The following is a 16,216-nucleotide window of genomic DNA, read 5'->3' as shown; positions in this document are numbered from 1 at the left end:
TGGAATGACCATGCACCAGCCAAGGGAACTCCGCTACAAGTTAGAGAATGACTACACTTCTGCATTCCCATTGTTTGTCTTTCTGAACTTGTAAATAACAGTTATTTTACAGGAAGAGAGGAGGTAGATAATTTTTTACAACTTGTCAAGCTATATTGGCAGTTCCCTCTTGCAAGAATTCCCCTAGCCCTGTTGTCTGGATTCCCGATCATGCATATTTCGGCTCATGCAATTTCAGCTGTGTAAAAATAATTGTGAGGGATATTAAAGACTTCTTTAAGGTCACTGATCTTGATGAAAAACTGAATGCTTGAGTATTTGTTGTCACCAAGAATTGAAATGCAGAATGAATTTAAGCCATCAACCACTAGCTTTCTTGTGTCTCGGCATCACTTGCAAAAGCTATATCGTATATTTCATTGTATGTGTCAACAAAGTGGACTTCAAGACCTTCTTTTACATTGGAAGCCAGCTCGTCGAAGTCCCTTCTATTCGCTGATGGGAATATGATCGTCTTTACCCCACTTCTCCTGGCAGCAATAGTTTTCTCCTTCACCTGTTTGAGAGACAATAACTGTTTATAATGGCATTAACAAACAGAAGGTCATTCGCAGAGTAGGTTGCAAACAGTGTATGTATGTATGTATGTATGCATGCATGTAAACGGTTTAGAGTTTTTGATGGGTTCAAGGAATGCTATGATTGATGTTATTGTGAGGCATACTTATTCAAAAGCTCACAGTTTTCTCTCTCGAATGAATAAGTGAATTAGCAGAATTCAGATGACAAAGATGGGGTATTTAGGTCAGAAACATTCGAAAAGTCTAGAACCAGAAAGGAAGCATGCACAATCATGAAATCAATAGCTTTTAATGGAAACATCACTACATCAGTACGCCTGATTTGGAAAGACAAGCAGGGCAATGCATTTATGTATATCATGTAAATTCCAACCAAAGAGCAGGCAAAGCAAAAGTATGAAAACCATACCCCACCAATTGGCAGAACTCGTCCAGTCAGAGTAACTTCACCAGTCATTGCTAAGTCTTTCTTGACAGACTTCCCCATGGCTAAGGACAACATTGATGTAACCATTGTGCATCCAGCACTCGGTCCATCCTTTGGGATTGCCCCTGCAGGAACGTGCAAATGCAGCTTTAACTTTGCAAAAAAGGGATTATTTGGTTCCTTTTCTAGTAATACAGCTCTACAAACTGTATGCGCGATTTGAGCACTCTCTTTCATGACATCTCCAAGCTGGCCTGTCACCACAAGTGCGCCCTTGCCTTCACTTTCCTCTACTTTTGCAGTCTCAATATACAAGGTCGAACCACCCATGGAATTCCAAGCTAAACCCATTACTACTCCAACAGGAGTCTGATCATATATACGCTCTGTTTGGAAGACAGGCTTCCCAACAAAATCGCCCAGATTTGATGCGTTGACAATAATTTTCTCCACAGATTTGTCTGCAAGCGCTTCCGTAGTTCTCTGTGCGCTTTTGTTGGCCTACAAAAAGAAATAGAAAACAGTCAAACCTTTCCTAGTTAAGACATGTCCATCTACAATTCGAATTGTCTAGATTTTATTTACTGGTCATCTTAGACAAGATCATCAGCCACAAATGCGAAGCTGTAACATCTGGCATGGTACATCACTAACAAAATCATTACCATAACCGGAAATAATAGCTCTATTATAACCATATCAATATTCCACTCTTCTAGCACTGAAAAGTGGACAATCCGTCAAGAGGTTCATGTGAGTGTCACAAACAAACAAATATAATATATATATATATATATATATATATATATATATATATATATATATATATATATATATATATATATATGCGCCAGAAGCTTCCTTGTCCAGTCCTAACTAGGTCTGGAGGCAACCATTAGTACATGGCATTTTCAACATTCAAGTGCACAAGGGCCCAGCATAGCCATTCACATTTATCAGAATAGAGTGCAGTATCCTAGCTTATCTGAAGGAAAAATTACATCAGACCTAGTCAGATTACCTCTTGTGCGCTAGAAGTATTAAATAATTTAGTTGTCTCTTGTAAATTTTTTTCTATTGGATCTTCATTTGAATGCTCATTGTGGCCAATTTCTGACTCCGTAGTTAAAGGAATAGCATTGATATTCTCAAGAGAAGAATCAATTGGGTTCACATCCACTGAAGCATCTTTCGCAAGAGAGTCCTTGGATTTCTCATCTTCTACTTTTATTGCAACATCAAAACTGGCCAAGTCTTCTTTTGCTTCCACTATTGTGATGTCTCGAGGTGGACCATTTGATACCCCTTGACGAACAAGTTTCAAAGCTATCTGCACAGGTTGAATCAGGGATGAAAATGAAAAGGCTTGGTCGCTAGTTAAGGAAAAGGATTCAAAATAAGGGCATGTATTAATAGCCATAGATGAGCCTTCCACACATCAGCTTTTGTCATTATTGTTAAAGCCCATATACTATAGGCCCATATGGCCCATGTCTCCTATATATATTGTTGTCTCCTCTAATGGAGAGTTCATCTTCTCAATCCTCCAAGGTTAGTAACAATTATTACTTGCTCTTTCAGTTTCAGATGATTAAATTTAAAATGAATTCTTGGTACCGTGTACCAACAAATGGGAGATATCTTTACAGATGCCTTCAGTCTTCCATACCAGCATTCCAGTAACTCCCTTGAGTGAACTAGTTAAAATGCATGCACGTGCCAATGGAACTAGAAATGTTTGAAGTAGTGGCACCATTTAAGCTGTGAACAATATGTTCAACACTTCCTTTTTTTCCTTTTGAGTAGCGTTATGTGCACAACTTTGCAATATGGAATGTAGAATAGTCCAATCTTAGTGATGGATCAAGCCCCTCGTGATTAATAATTTCCATGTTGTCTAACTCCAGTAACTCCAGCCCTCCCCAAATGTTATGGTTTGACAGATTAAAGCTTCAATATAGAGATAAAAACAACAACGGATGCTATAACTAACTCAGCTTAGATATGGATAAAAAGAAGTAGTGTTTGTTTAAATGAGTCTATTCTCCTTAGGTGCCTTGATATAGAGTTTGACATTACTCTCCATATCCCCACTTGCTTCAATCATTGTGGATATGGTTCCTAGCAAGCAATTGGTAGATGTCTCTGGGATGGTTGAAGTGGTGAGTAATTATTTTTAAGCATTAAGGGAAAAGTTAGCTCCAATGAAAGCCAGCTAGACTCCACATAAACATCTATATTTGTTAAATCTCAGCAGGATCTCTCTCTGATTTTCCTAGATTAGGATATCTAGGAACATACAGTTCTGGAACAGAAACTAGCAATGAAAATATGTCTGAGCTACAAGCTTACAGAGGGTTATTTTCTGTATGCAGTAGATAATTGCACACAAAACCTATGATGCCCTAAAAAGGAGAAGTTTTCAGGTTAACAAATTTATACGAGATTCACGGCACTTGCTGGTGAGCTACTAAACAATGGCTTCCACTCTTCAAACTAGCATAAGCATCACCTTACCTTCCGGTAAATCTTTTCGATATGTTTTTGAAGGTTCCGCACACCAGCTTCCTGGCAATAGTTTTCAATTAGAGCAAGAAGAGCATCATCTGTAACCTCAACCTGAAAAAGTACTTTAACTGTTAAGAAACAAACAGTACATGAGAAAATACAAGGCAGGGAAAGCTTTTTAAGCGCATTAGTAAATCTGTATACACTCTGTTAAGAGTATTTTAACTTGAAAAACTTGACCGCGGAGGGAGATGTTCCCCCGGGCTTCGTCTAAAAGTAGATGGCACGCTTTGAACCTGAGCCAGAAGGGAGTTCCAATGACTCTAGGACTATTAAATAATAAATGACCCAATTGCTATCCTAAAAATGATATTGTTTTCAATAATAAATCTCACATATCCGTAATGCAGGCAATTATCAAGGGAACATATTGGCTACGGTTGTGGAATTGATACACAGGGAGGACAGTCGGAAGGCATGCCACACATTGGAGATAGTGGCAATGGAGGTCTTCCCCAAGAGTGGGTGGCGATTTAGTCATAAGATATGTGGCTAAGCTTGGTGTCACTTTTATTAGATCTCATCATCATACGAAAATGAAACCTTGTAATAAAGAATTGGGGTTGCATGCATTGGATGATGCAAAAGGCTAGAACACTTTTTCCATTATTTAAAAAAGGGGCCCAATGGCTTAAACTTTGATAAAGTGGATTTCTTAACTGAAGGAGGAATATTTGTCTTGATTTTGATAGATGATATGCTGCCTAAACCTATTTCCATTTGCTCACAACATTTTAGTTGTATAAAATAAGATTGATCTTTTACAAGCACTTCCTTGCTATTTTAGAATTTGGATAATAAAGTGCCTCGGTTGCATTGACTGTATAAAAGCCTGTTGGTGCTTCGGTTGTGTTAGAATGGTTTTCTGTGAAACATTTGTAAAATACTGAGCAAATCATATTTTTATGTTAATACATCTTTCTAGGGCTTTAGGTGTTCTGAAAAGAATCTAGAAAAGCAGCATGTACCTGCTCAGGCTTGATGCCAGAAACCTCCCTTGTGTTCTTTTCTAGGTAGTCCCTAGCAATATGCATCTTCTCATCAGTTATATAACCGGCAATAGAAATGATCTCCATCCTGTCCAGTAGAGGGTTTGGTATCATCTCTATGACATTTGCAGTGCAAACAAATAGGACCTAATTTCTCACAAAGGGAGATGTCAGACTATAATAAGATAACTCAATATCGTGAACATTAAATGGAAACTCTTGAAAAAATGTACTTTAAATTTAATAAATCATGGCAATAAGGTTATAACTTATATGGTTAAGAGAGAATAACTTGTGGGAGTACTGGCCCAACCTTGGATAGGTCAATAGGGACATCAAGATAATGATCAAGAAAGTTAGCATTCTGTTCAGGATCAAGAAGCTCCAATAGTGCACTGGCTGGATCACCTGAATGCCCTCTCCCTAGCTGGAAGCAGGAAAAAACAGAACCAATAAAGGTAGTATACAATAATCCAAATTACTAAATGGAACATGAAAGTTTCCCTGCGAAGTAGATCTGGCACACCACATACCATCAAGTAAAAGATAATGGTACTAAAGTTACTAAAATGAAACAATAATAGCAACTGGAAAGTCACAGATGAGCATGAATACCTTGTCAATTTCATCTATCAGAACTAGAGGATTTGCTGTCCCGACTGATTTCAAACATTGCACCATCTTCCCTGGCATTGCTCCAACATACGTCCTCCGATGACCCTAATGTGGTTTGAGGTTTTTACTCGTGTTGCAACCATGACCTGTAAAGACTTGACATGAATATATACTGTAACACACCTTGATTTCTGCTACATCAGCCAAGCCTCCAACAGAGAATCTGTAGAACTTCCGATTTAATGCGCGTGCAATTGAACGTCCAATGCTAGTTTTACCAACTCCAGGTGGCCCAGAAAGACATATAATCTTGCCTGCAGTAAACGATTGAAATAGTTATTCATTGCTACAGATGAGAAGAAAATTGAAGAACCAGACTACCTACAAATTTAGGCTCGAATTTACAGGAATTAGGGGAGTAAACAGATGCCTTGAGCTCCCAATTCTCCATCAGGGGCACATACATAAAGCATGTGGGCAAAGTACTAGCTTTTCTTATTGGGCTTTTCAAAGAAACAAACAACTATGATAGTATGGCAGAACTATTTTTTTTTTGGATAAGGTTGGCAGAACTGTTGAAAAATGCTCAAATATAAAACATACATTTCCAGCAAGGACCATGAATTTTGAAAAAAAAAATCAATGTTGTGACGAGAAAAACGATGTAATTGTCGCAATTAAGAATATGAGTAGCATACATTTTAATGGCTTTATAAAGGGTGTCAATGAATACATGGACAATAACAACATTTTATTTAAAATAAAATAAGTTTAAAACATAATAAGATGGAATGATCAGACCTTGCGAACTTCCTCTCAACTTTCCAACTGCTATGAATTCCAGTATTCTTTCTTTGACATTGGCTAGACCATAGTGATCTTCATCAAGAATAAATTGAGCATGATAGACATCAAAGTTTTCATCACTACCAAAGATGGAGAAAATAAGATATAAGGACAAATCTATCGATCGAATAGGTTTCGAAAAAAAGATAAAGACCATACAAACCTGTAATCTCCCCAAGGCAATAATGTCAGCCAGTCTAAATAATTGCGAGTCACACTAAACTCACTGGAGCTAGCTTCTAATAACTGAAGCTTAGTGAGCTCCTCTTCAATGACTTGCAAGACATGAGGAGGGCACTTATCTTTTTTTGCTTCAATCCTTTCCCTAAATTTTTCTGCAAGAGAAAAAAGGGAAAATCGATTTTGAGTTCGCACAACAAAGAAATGGTAAATTTTTAAGAACAAACCTGACAATGCTGTTTTATCATCAGTCTCCAATCCTAACTCCTGCATACATCAGGCATTCATAATAAGAAGAGGCAATAAAACTTGATCAAACTAGAAGAAAATAAAATCACGAAAACCAAATGAAATAAACAAAAAAAACAACAATAATAAAGAAGATCAGGCCAGGTATACATCTAACATGAACCTAAAATAATCTCATTAACATACTATGATATATTCTTGAACCAAGGTACCATATGAGAATGCAAAAGGACATATATAATTCATCATCATGAATTCTTGATCGAAGATGTATAAACAAACTGAACGAAAAAATGGCTGCACTACCTTCTTAATTGCTTTAAGTAGCTCATTCAACAAGTAGCGGCGCTGCTCTCCAGTTACTTTTTCTTCAATTGTTTTTGCTATGGATTCCTGAGGCAACATTAATAGGAGCATCATTAAAAATAAAGAAGGCACAAATATGATTTCTATGTCTACTAGATCAAAATTATCAATTACCTGCAACTTACTAATCTCTAATTCCCTCTTTACTAACTCAAGGGTCAACTTCAACCTTTTGCATATCTGTTCCAAAATGAATTAGTTGTATTTTGTTACTAAATAGTAGCATAAAAAATATTGTTTAGGTATAGAGATATGACATAAAGAATATTGTTTATCTGCATGCATAACTCAGTTCACTATCTATATTTTAGAGTGTGCCCAGAGAAAGAGGATTGGGTGACTTTTGGCAATCATGTATGGGCACATTATGTATTTGAATCTTAAAAAGGTTAAAGCAATATCTGTATATGTACTAATAAGGACATGTAATACAAAATCAAACTGGATCAATCAGAAACTTATTATTGCTAATGGTAAGTTGCATTCCAAATCAATGTAGCATCTAGTGAACCCAAACATGTTGAACGCACTACTAGTTGTTATGGATTACCAAGTGAAACCTGCTAGGAATATCCCCTAGCAGCCCTCGGAAAAATGGAATAAACCCACACACTCCGAGTCTTACAAAGAGAAAAGTAACATCCTATAGCAGATAGGACATATAACGCATGGTATCCAAATAGAAACCATCAACAAAATAGAAAGTATGTTCTTTTTCTTCAAACTGGCAGGAGAGCTGCGCTATTATATTAAGAAGGAAAACAATACGAACGGCCCCAACAAGGTTTTAGCACACACCTAGAATGCACATATACAGAAATTCAACACACCCCTAGTAGAGAAAAAAGAGAGTACATTCACGCCATAGAAATCTAGAGGAGACCAAAAACCAAGGCAAAGGGACACTCATGAGCGGAGGGATTTCAACTTAGCGGACAAAATTGAAAGTATGGTTGTTCATGGTAATTAATTAGAAATTAATCTAACACCTAGATATCTTTTATGGGATGCGATATTAACCCAATCTGTAGGACAAAGCACAAGATATTATATGTTGCCAGCGTTTGAAGCTTGTCAGGAATATTCCCAGATGTGGAAAATATTCTGTGATAACCCCCCATAAAACCTTGCAGTTTTTTTTTGGGGGGTGGGGTGGGTTGCAAACAGTAGGGGAAACCCCTCGTATATATATTTAATATATATAAAAATAAAAGGCTGCTTCTTATCTTAAGAAATTAAAGGAAAATAATTAGCAGCTAAGCAAGACAGCCATTTGTACAGGAGGGCCAATGTCTTGCAAGTGTGAGTGGGCACCATGAATACAACCGCGTTCCTTATTTCTGATTGGCACGAATTGCTGTGGAGAGACATTCCACTTGTGCACTCCAAACATCAATAACACAGCATGGCAATGTGATAATGAAATGCAGGCATGTAAATGAAGCAACACGAAATATAAAAACATTAAGAAAAAAAGGAATCTCCAGGAGAAACCTTACATCTAACTCTTCAAGAACTTCCTGGCAAAGCAACTTGTTGGCACCTGAAATAGCAGCACCAAAGTCTGCTAGTCTTGGGTAGTTGAAGTCACCCATATGCTGAGGAAAAAACATAGTCACAATGAAGAAGTCAGCCTAACATTTAAATGCATGTGGACAAGTAAAATATATCAGAGGAAGCATTGTTGGCAGAAGTTATCGGCCAGAAATGGCATAGAAAAAATCAACCCTTTTTAATCTAATATTTTAATAAGCAGCAAACAATTTTTATAATTAACCCTTTTGGTCATGTCATTGTCATGGCTACAAAATGACGAAATGAAGGGGGTATACCTTCCAAGATGCCAGGAAAGATTTTTCCACAAATTCTCCTCCCAATCCAACTGATTTGGGGGTGAATTTGGAGAGGGGGCGACCAGGAAAAGCGGGCAGAGGGCATTAGGTCGGCTCTGGTAGTGGGGTGTGTATGTTGGGGGGGGGGCATGGTGTGTCTGGTGATATTTGGCCTTGTCACGTCAGCTCACATGGTGTCATAGTCTTGTCGTGCTATGGACCTTGGTGGCGTGACTGGCGCTAGGCCATGTCTACTCCACGCTGGTGCAGCCTCCTGCTCCAGCACAGGCATGCTTGATAGTGTGCCCATGTGCCACGACACTCAGTGCAACCATAAGGGTTAGTTTTAAAATTCTGGTTCGGCACGAGTTATTATTAGAATATTAGATAAGAAGGGTTAAAACATTTTCTGATGGCATACCAGGATGACAAGCAATAAAACCAAAAATATAAAAGAATAAACAATTTAGCACTTATCCAGTGACACTGCCACATACTATAAACAAATGATATCACTGTAGTATACCACAGCACAAAACCAACCTTAGTATATCACATTGGTTCTGCGAATAAATAGCATACGTACATATGGACAAACTAAAAGGACCTAAATTTGCTCTAAAGGTAGGTTTAGAAAGCAAGGTAAAACCTGGGTATAGGTTTGAACTTGATCCTTCCACAGGGAGTTTGTCTTGAGAACATCCCTTAAAGTTGATATAACTTCAAAAGACGTTGCCTTTATGACATCATCATCCTTATCATAAGGCATTTCCTGTGGAAGATTTCACAAAATATATTCAACTTGTGAGGCATCAGAACAGGGATAGGGAATGAACTTCATGAGAGGAATCTTGTAAACAACGAGTAAATTGCAAATCCATGTGAAGCCAAATATTAGGTGGAAAGATATGCACTTTGTATCATATGTAGGAGCAGCTAATTTTGCTCCAGCTAGAACAGGAACAAGAGTTTTTTAAAGGAAAACAAAATACAACTCATTTCGTTCTGCCTCTTCAAGAAAACAAACATGAAGATGTTTCTGATTGTCTAAGTTGGAGTATACAAATCCTAATTGGGAAAGGAATGTAGGGTTGCCAGACAGGAACGAAGACAGGGAGAGCAAGGGGGTGCCCTAGCCTCCTTATGCTCCAAGTACTCATGTGTGCAAACCAAAATATGATGCATAAAATAGTTGAACTGTTGTGGTTTTCGCCATTTTGCGCCCCCCCCCCCTAAATAGAAGATAATAACTGGCTGACTTCGTTTTTTTATTCTATTGCTGTTGGCAAGGTCTGATGGATTTTCAGATCTGAAACAATTTTTTAAAGATGGAGAAACTATAATAGTTATGGTATATGTACCTTTAGATGATCAACTTTGACTATAAGTGGGTCCTCTGCAACCTGTATAGTTTAGTTATAACTAACAGAAATGGCAAAACAAAGAGGTAGAAATGAATAGGACGAGGTAAGGGTCTGACCATCTCAGTTTTCCGTACACGATGATGACCAAGTAGCACCACCAGATCCCCTTGAATTCTTGTTATCTAAAGAAGCAGTGAAAAGCACATTTCAAAATCAACAGAGCAAAAGATGCTAATACGCTACCCACAAGCTTTTCAAAACTGCCAAGTACCTGGGCAAGCGTGCCAACATCATGAAGACGCTTCAACAATTCTTTACCTTTCAAATCATGAATGCTATTATCTGATTCTGAACTGGTCACAGTATTAGGGTTGGTACCTTCATCATCCTTGACTAGAAAGGCCCCAGCATATGGACCAGATCTTTTGCTGTTTTCAACTAAAGCTTGCAACAGCTTTGGGTCCTGAGGAAAATAAAGTGCTATATCACCAGTAGGAAGGCACAAGAACATAATATATAAGAAGAGGGATGTGAGGAAGTGATTTATATCTTGTAAAATGATTCGTAAGATACCTTTACATGGATTGGCATGTAAAATCCTGGAAATAGCGGTCGCTGTAGCAGAGGCAAAGCTATGACCTATTTAGCAACACCACAAGAATGGAAATGAGAAAAGAACACGGCTAACAGAGCAGCAGCAATAAAAAACAATCCATACATGGACTCCTTGTTCTCTGAAGTGGATTCCTTATTTCGCTTTTCAAATACTATACAATAACAAAGCCTTTTAATCCCAACTGGTAGGTTAGAAATGAAAACCCAACAAAAGCCACCAATAAAGAGAATAAAAATAAAAACCTTGTGAAAAGAACTTATGAAACCAACTTGATAACTCAAGACTCAAGAAATACTGGCATTTACTGATAAAATTAAGAGACAAATTATTTACTGAGTCAAACGTGGTAGTTAAAGAAATACTGGTATTATCTGATAAAAGCAGGCCATAGATCATACTGGGCAAGTCATGGCATGACATGGTAAAAATTCACATAAAAAAATTAAACCATACAAAGGCTACAGGCAAGTTGTAAACTCTCTGTAACCATATAGAGGCTAAGGCTACATCAAATCATTTTCTATACAGTTCAAATGTACTGTTAAAATGGGGGCACTGACCACTGAGCAGTCACTTGAAAACAATATCCTGCCTTAGCCTCTGGAACATATTAGTGAATTTCTGCTTTTTCTCCCTATAGAAAAGAATACTCACCCTCATTAAAAATAAGAAAAAGGATTTAAACGACACTAAAAAGAACCAAATATGAATTTAGCTAATAACTAAAGCAGCACAGCTTTACAAAATACATAGTCTACAGATAAGACATTTTAAGCACATTTTTAGGAATTAGGTGGTAGGTGCTAATCACATGGAAGCTGAATCAACATGCACACATCCTACAAAAACCACCTTCCAAACATCTTCAAAACACATGAACAATGTATAACTATTCTGAAACAATGTTGCTCGTAGATAGAATAGAATTAGTTGGACGAGTTTTCCCTCACGAGAGTAAAAAACAGGTTCTCCTTTGGAAACGTTTTCTAGCAGCTACGACTTTGTTTCTTCTCTGAAAAGAAGAGAAACTATGCCAGATATCATGAAACAACGAGTTTAAAAAAATCATCACACCGGGTTGAGTTCCTGAAAGTTGTTTAGGAGAATTCAAACGCCACAGGTCCTTATCAATCGGCTGAAGGTCGGAACAGTTTCCTTTTCTAACAAAAGCCCTTACCAAACAGTTGTTTAGGAGAATTTGGCAGATAATTGGAACAAATGGATAACATGGTCTAGACTGCAGAAAACAACTCAATGCTGATCCAATTGTGAGAGGGTGCACCGTGTGGCAGTCCTCGGGACGGAAAGCAGCGGGCACGATCGCGGAGGAGGCATTCTCCCCCTCGCCCTCCTCCCCACCAGTAGCTTCTGCGCCCTCCACCGCTTCAGGGCCGCTTCTGGCGTCGGCGTTGGAGCAAAAACACGCCTTCCTCCTCGGCACCGGAACTGGCCCGCACCGCAGCGCCCTGAAAAGCATTGACCTCACCTCGGCACCCACCACCACAACCCTCGTCGCGGCAGTCGCCGCCCGCGGCCTCTTGGCGGCGAGCCGCGCCGGGAACCCCGCGGTGGCCGCAGCGCGCAGCATTGTGGATGGAAAGCAGGAAAGGGCGTGGAGAAAGGCAATGCCTGACGGGTGACGACGCGCTGATTTGCACGATCAGTTTCAAGTGGTTTAGCTTAGGGAAGAAGAATGTGAAGGGATAGAGAGACCCCCCTAAACCCGTTTCTGAGTGTGCCTTCTTCAGGTGGAAAAGCATCTGATTTTGGATTTATTATGCAGATTTTCTTTTAATTTTATTTGCAAGACTTTTAGCTTATGTAGCATAAAGTTTGGTTCATTTGAAATATAGGATCGCAATTGTTTTTGTTCGGAGCTCCTGCGATCAAAACGGTTCATAAAGGAGATACATTTTTCTTGTGAGATTAATTTGTAGTATTCTGCATGTTTTCTTTAGCTTTATAATGTGCCTTTTTACCCGTGTTATCACATCATTCAAAGAACAGAACAAAAGCTCTATCATCGTGTCCAATGCCTTGTGCACTTTGTTTCTGAATTTTTTTAATGGTGTTTCTGAATTTGTCAGTGCAGAAAAAGGTTCGAATGCACCAGTAGGTGCAAGGGAACTCTGATCCTTTGGACAACCAACAAAGCAAGGGAGGTTTTGAAGAGAAGCAAAAGATTTAAGGCTTTCATACCTTACCCTTTGTTCAAGTTTGAGAAAGACATCTTTATGTTCTTCCCCGCTGCTTTCTATCTATACGATAGAAGAAACCACGAGTCAAAATAGTATGAAGAATATGAAATAATTTCAGATGTACTTGTGCCATCGCTGGAGAATCCTCCTTTTCGCTGACAGAATCGTTATTTCTGTCTGAAACCTTCTTCAACTGCTAGAACTTGAATTAGAGCCCTAGAGGACGATGATCAGACTTTGTGCATGAGTCTTTTTTTTTGAAACCGGGTTTATCATTCACGTAAAAACTGATAGTTTACATCCCATCTTACAAAGACAACTCTGAAAGAGAAACAAATTACATCCAGGTCCTTGCAAGATTCTCCAGGTCATCCTCATTGTCGACGATCGGAGCCATCGCTATGAAGCCGACCAAATTTCCGACAAAGGAAACGAAGCTTTCAGTGGCATCATGAGCAGCACATCGGAGACACCAACGCGCCTTATAACTGTTGAACGAACGGGCTGAGCAAGATGGCCGGCGGCCATCACATCACATCGCTGGAGAGTAAGGGATCTGGCGCCTCGAGCACTGACGACCCTAGCTCACCAGACGTCGAGTTACCCCGAAAGGGAAGTAAACCACCAGAAGAGGTGGGAAGAAGAAACCAACCCGATCTCACAAGTTGGTAGAAAACACACCTTTAATTGCCGCCGTCCGCATTGCCTGAAAGGTACTCGCCGTCCGTCAAGACCAAGCAACCCACGGCGCAACCCTCCGCACAACTACCAGAGATGAAAAGGAGGAAGAAAAGCTTTACCGCGCCGTCGTCATAGCAGACGCCAATGCCGACGAGGAAGAACCCTACCTCACCATGGCGAACCTCCATAGGAGGAATTATTTGGACCCTAAACTAGATACCAGGGCTAAATATATACAAACACCCGGTAGATCCGGCTTCCCCTCCCCATCGGGCACCGACGAGGCCACCAGAGGGGAGGGGAAGCGCCGAAATCAGGCCGGAGCCGAGCTTTCGCCTTCTGCCGCCGCTCTGTCCTATAGCGAAGGGAAAGGAAGGGAATTAGGGAAGGAACCGGAAGCTGCTTGTGCATGAGTCTTAGAGCAAGGGCAATGATATAGCTCGCTCGCTGGCGAAATAAACTCCAGCGTGACTTCCAATTAATGCGGCAGCGGCGTCGACAGCTCTGCAGCAGCACATGCAGCCAATGCGGAGGGAGCGCAGCAGCGGAGCAGCGAATGGGAGCGCGCATATCCGCCCGCTTCAAGCCGCCGTTTCGCAAGAATTTTCTCTCTCCGCCAGCGGTGATTCAACCGGCTTGCAGCAAGCCATAATACCTGCTCTTGAAAAAACTCCACGCCCCGCCCCCCGGCCTTGTAATTCGAGGCCTGGAAGCCCGTCGTGGAAATTTGTAAAATCCGGCTAAAAAGAAAAGTGAAGTAAAATAATTATTAGAGAAAAAATTCGAAGATTCGAAGCGGTCTTTATCTGACTGCACATGTGGGAGCAGCCGAGTAGGCGTCAAAAAAAAACAAGAACTTGATGGGAGTAAACTACTAGGCTGCTAGAAGCATCTCCAAAGAAAAATCTCGCGTGAAACCAAACATTCTGCTCCAGTAAGAAGTTGTGTTTTCGCATGACGAAGAGATACACTTGAATGAGGGGAAGCTTTCATCAAATAGTTAGCAGTAGTCAACTTTAGCATACACGATACATCATATAGTCTGGTAGAAAGTAGTAGTACACTAGTACTATTGCTCTTCGGGTGAAGTGGACCAAATCAGCTCTGCTTTCATGGAGCCAATAAATTGCACGAAAACTGAAAGATCCAGTGGACTCCCTCTTCCGTAGATTTCCAAAGTAAGCTAGCACCAAGAAAAGGTCGGCTGTTTACAGGCACATCGACCAGGGAAAGTTGGGTGGGATCATAAACAAGACATGTTTAATTAATCTGCTCCAACATGCTTGCATGTATTGAATGTTGAAAAGCTTTGCATAGCTCAGCTTTGCTAGCTAGAACTAGGATCAACCAAAAGCCACGATGTGCCTGCGCAAATACACTATGCAGCAGTCTATTTGGAGGAGCTAAAGTTAAATGCTAAACTTTAGCACATATTAATACTCATACGCATACATGCATTAACACTCATACTCATACGCTCATGCACTCCGTTAGCACTCCTGTTTGGATGGATCAGTGGTAAAATTTAGTACTTTCATCCATTAGCGTTTGAATACAAACGGAGCCTAAGTAGCAAGCACTTGGCACTAATAGCTTACTGATCTTTGGTCACGTAGAAAGTAACAGAGATCGAATGCTGAACCGCACATGTGCTTTAGTTGCATTATTACTCTTAATCTCCCTTAACAGATGAGCAACTTTGGGATCCCGCTGCCACGGCGCAATGCGCCTAGTAATCGAAAATGACATGTACCGTTTCCTGCATCTCCCCTGCAGGTAAAATTAAATACTGGTTACGCGTTACGGTCAGGTTTTTAATTAATGTTATCTCGTGACGCCACGTTCCAAGAGAAGCAACTTGGGCATATGAAATATCATATCATCGCCGTAGAATACTCGTTCAGGCCTTGCTGTATACGCTCCAGTCATCACTTGGTTGCGCAAATGATTAGTCGAGAAAATGCAGCCGCCACCTGTCTGTCCCCTGCCATGTACGTCGGCCTGAAAACCTAGTCAGTGATTCACAATAATTCATGAATTCGAGCAGTAGCATCATCAGGCATTAGTCAATTCGCGCTGTTACTTGTCTAGTTTTTGCCCTGTGATGCTTCGCAGAAGGTAAAGCGGCCAATCCGTGCGTCTAGTCGGCGGACTAGACGCGAAGTCGCCGATGGAAGCAGCAGCCTCGCTCGTGTGTTTCCTACCGTGGCTCGATGGCCGCTTTGTAGGACTGCAACTTGCATTCGTGGTGACGCAGCACTACTGTCTAGCTATTGGTGAACTTTTAGTCAGGCTCAGCCAAAGATCAATAGAGAACACCTCCCCAGCGGCTGTAAGGAATCAATTGCCATTGCCTGGAGTTGTTTAATGTCTCCCGGATGGTACGTTGCGTATACTATACCAGTATATATACCTACGGTTAATAAACTCCATCAGATCTTTCAGGCGTAAAATATCTCAAATTTGTTGACATCATGACTGACATTAATCGAAACCCAGGTTTTGTTGGGTTGTGGGGAAGTTCCAGGTGTAGTTCTTCGGCATCTTGGGGAATTTCACTGCCTCTAGCTGTACGGTTAAACCAACACTGGCCTGTCAGCTTAACAACGGAGGTCATTAAGTCGTTGGCAATAAGGACAAGAGAGCAGCTCTTTAGTTTAACCAAGATATCTTAGTTGGTGCACACGCAATGGCACTAGCTGCT

General features: G+C 40.2%; 1 protein-coding gene across 2 annotated transcripts; it reads right to left on the bottom strand.

The window, feature by feature from the left end:
- On the bottom strand, positions 1-12,317 carry LOC112873933 (lon protease homolog, mitochondrial-like). Of its 2 annotated transcripts, XM_025937040.1 has the most exons (21): positions 11,916-12,317; positions 10,591-10,656; positions 10,289-10,480; positions 10,134-10,199; positions 10,015-10,056; positions 9,303-9,425; positions 8,321-8,419; positions 6,936-7,001; positions 6,762-6,848; positions 6,434-6,473; positions 6,190-6,361; positions 5,982-6,106; positions 5,364-5,494; positions 5,181-5,285; positions 4,879-4,992; positions 4,545-4,712; positions 3,526-3,627; positions 2,030-2,338; positions 991-1,509; positions 329-556; positions 1-238 (listed from the first exon to the last, which is right to left on the bottom strand). In XM_025937040.1, the coding sequence occupies exons 1-20, from the start codon at positions 12,219-12,221 to the stop codon at positions 368-370; spliced, it is 3,021 nt and encodes a 1,006-aa protein (XP_025792825.1). In that variant the 5' UTR covers positions 12,222-12,317; the 3' UTR covers positions 1-238; positions 329-367. The 2 variants fall into 2 exon arrangements, with proteins under 2 accessions (XP_025792825.1, XP_025792824.1); XM_025937039.1 differs by having other exon boundaries at positions 1-556.
- Between the last annotated feature and the right edge of the window lie 3,899 nt (positions 12,318-16,216).

This window comes from Panicum hallii, chromosome 9 (assembly GCF_002211085.1).
Source record: "Panicum hallii strain FIL2 chromosome 9, PHallii_v3.1, whole genome shotgun sequence".
Classification (NCBI taxonomy): domain Eukaryota; kingdom Viridiplantae; phylum Streptophyta; class Magnoliopsida; order Poales; family Poaceae; genus Panicum; species Panicum hallii.
Note: the sequence above shows the minus strand (reverse complement) of the source record. Positions and strands in the feature narration are given on the sequence as shown.

Bases quoted from the DNA above. Each gene is read 5' to 3' on its own strand.
- LOC112873933 (XM_025937039.1), bottom strand. From the start codon at position 12,221: ATGCTGCGCGCTGCGGCCACCGCGGGGTTCCCGGCGCGGCTCGCCGCC. The intron at 8,420-9,302 runs GTTTTACCTTGC...TTTTTTCCTCAG, and splicing joins AAGTTCAAACCTATACCCAG to CATATGGGTGACTTCAACTA. The intron at 4,993-5,180 runs GTATTCATGCTC...TCCTGCTTCCAG, and splicing joins TGATAGATGAAATTGACAAG to CTAGGGAGAGGGCATTCAGG.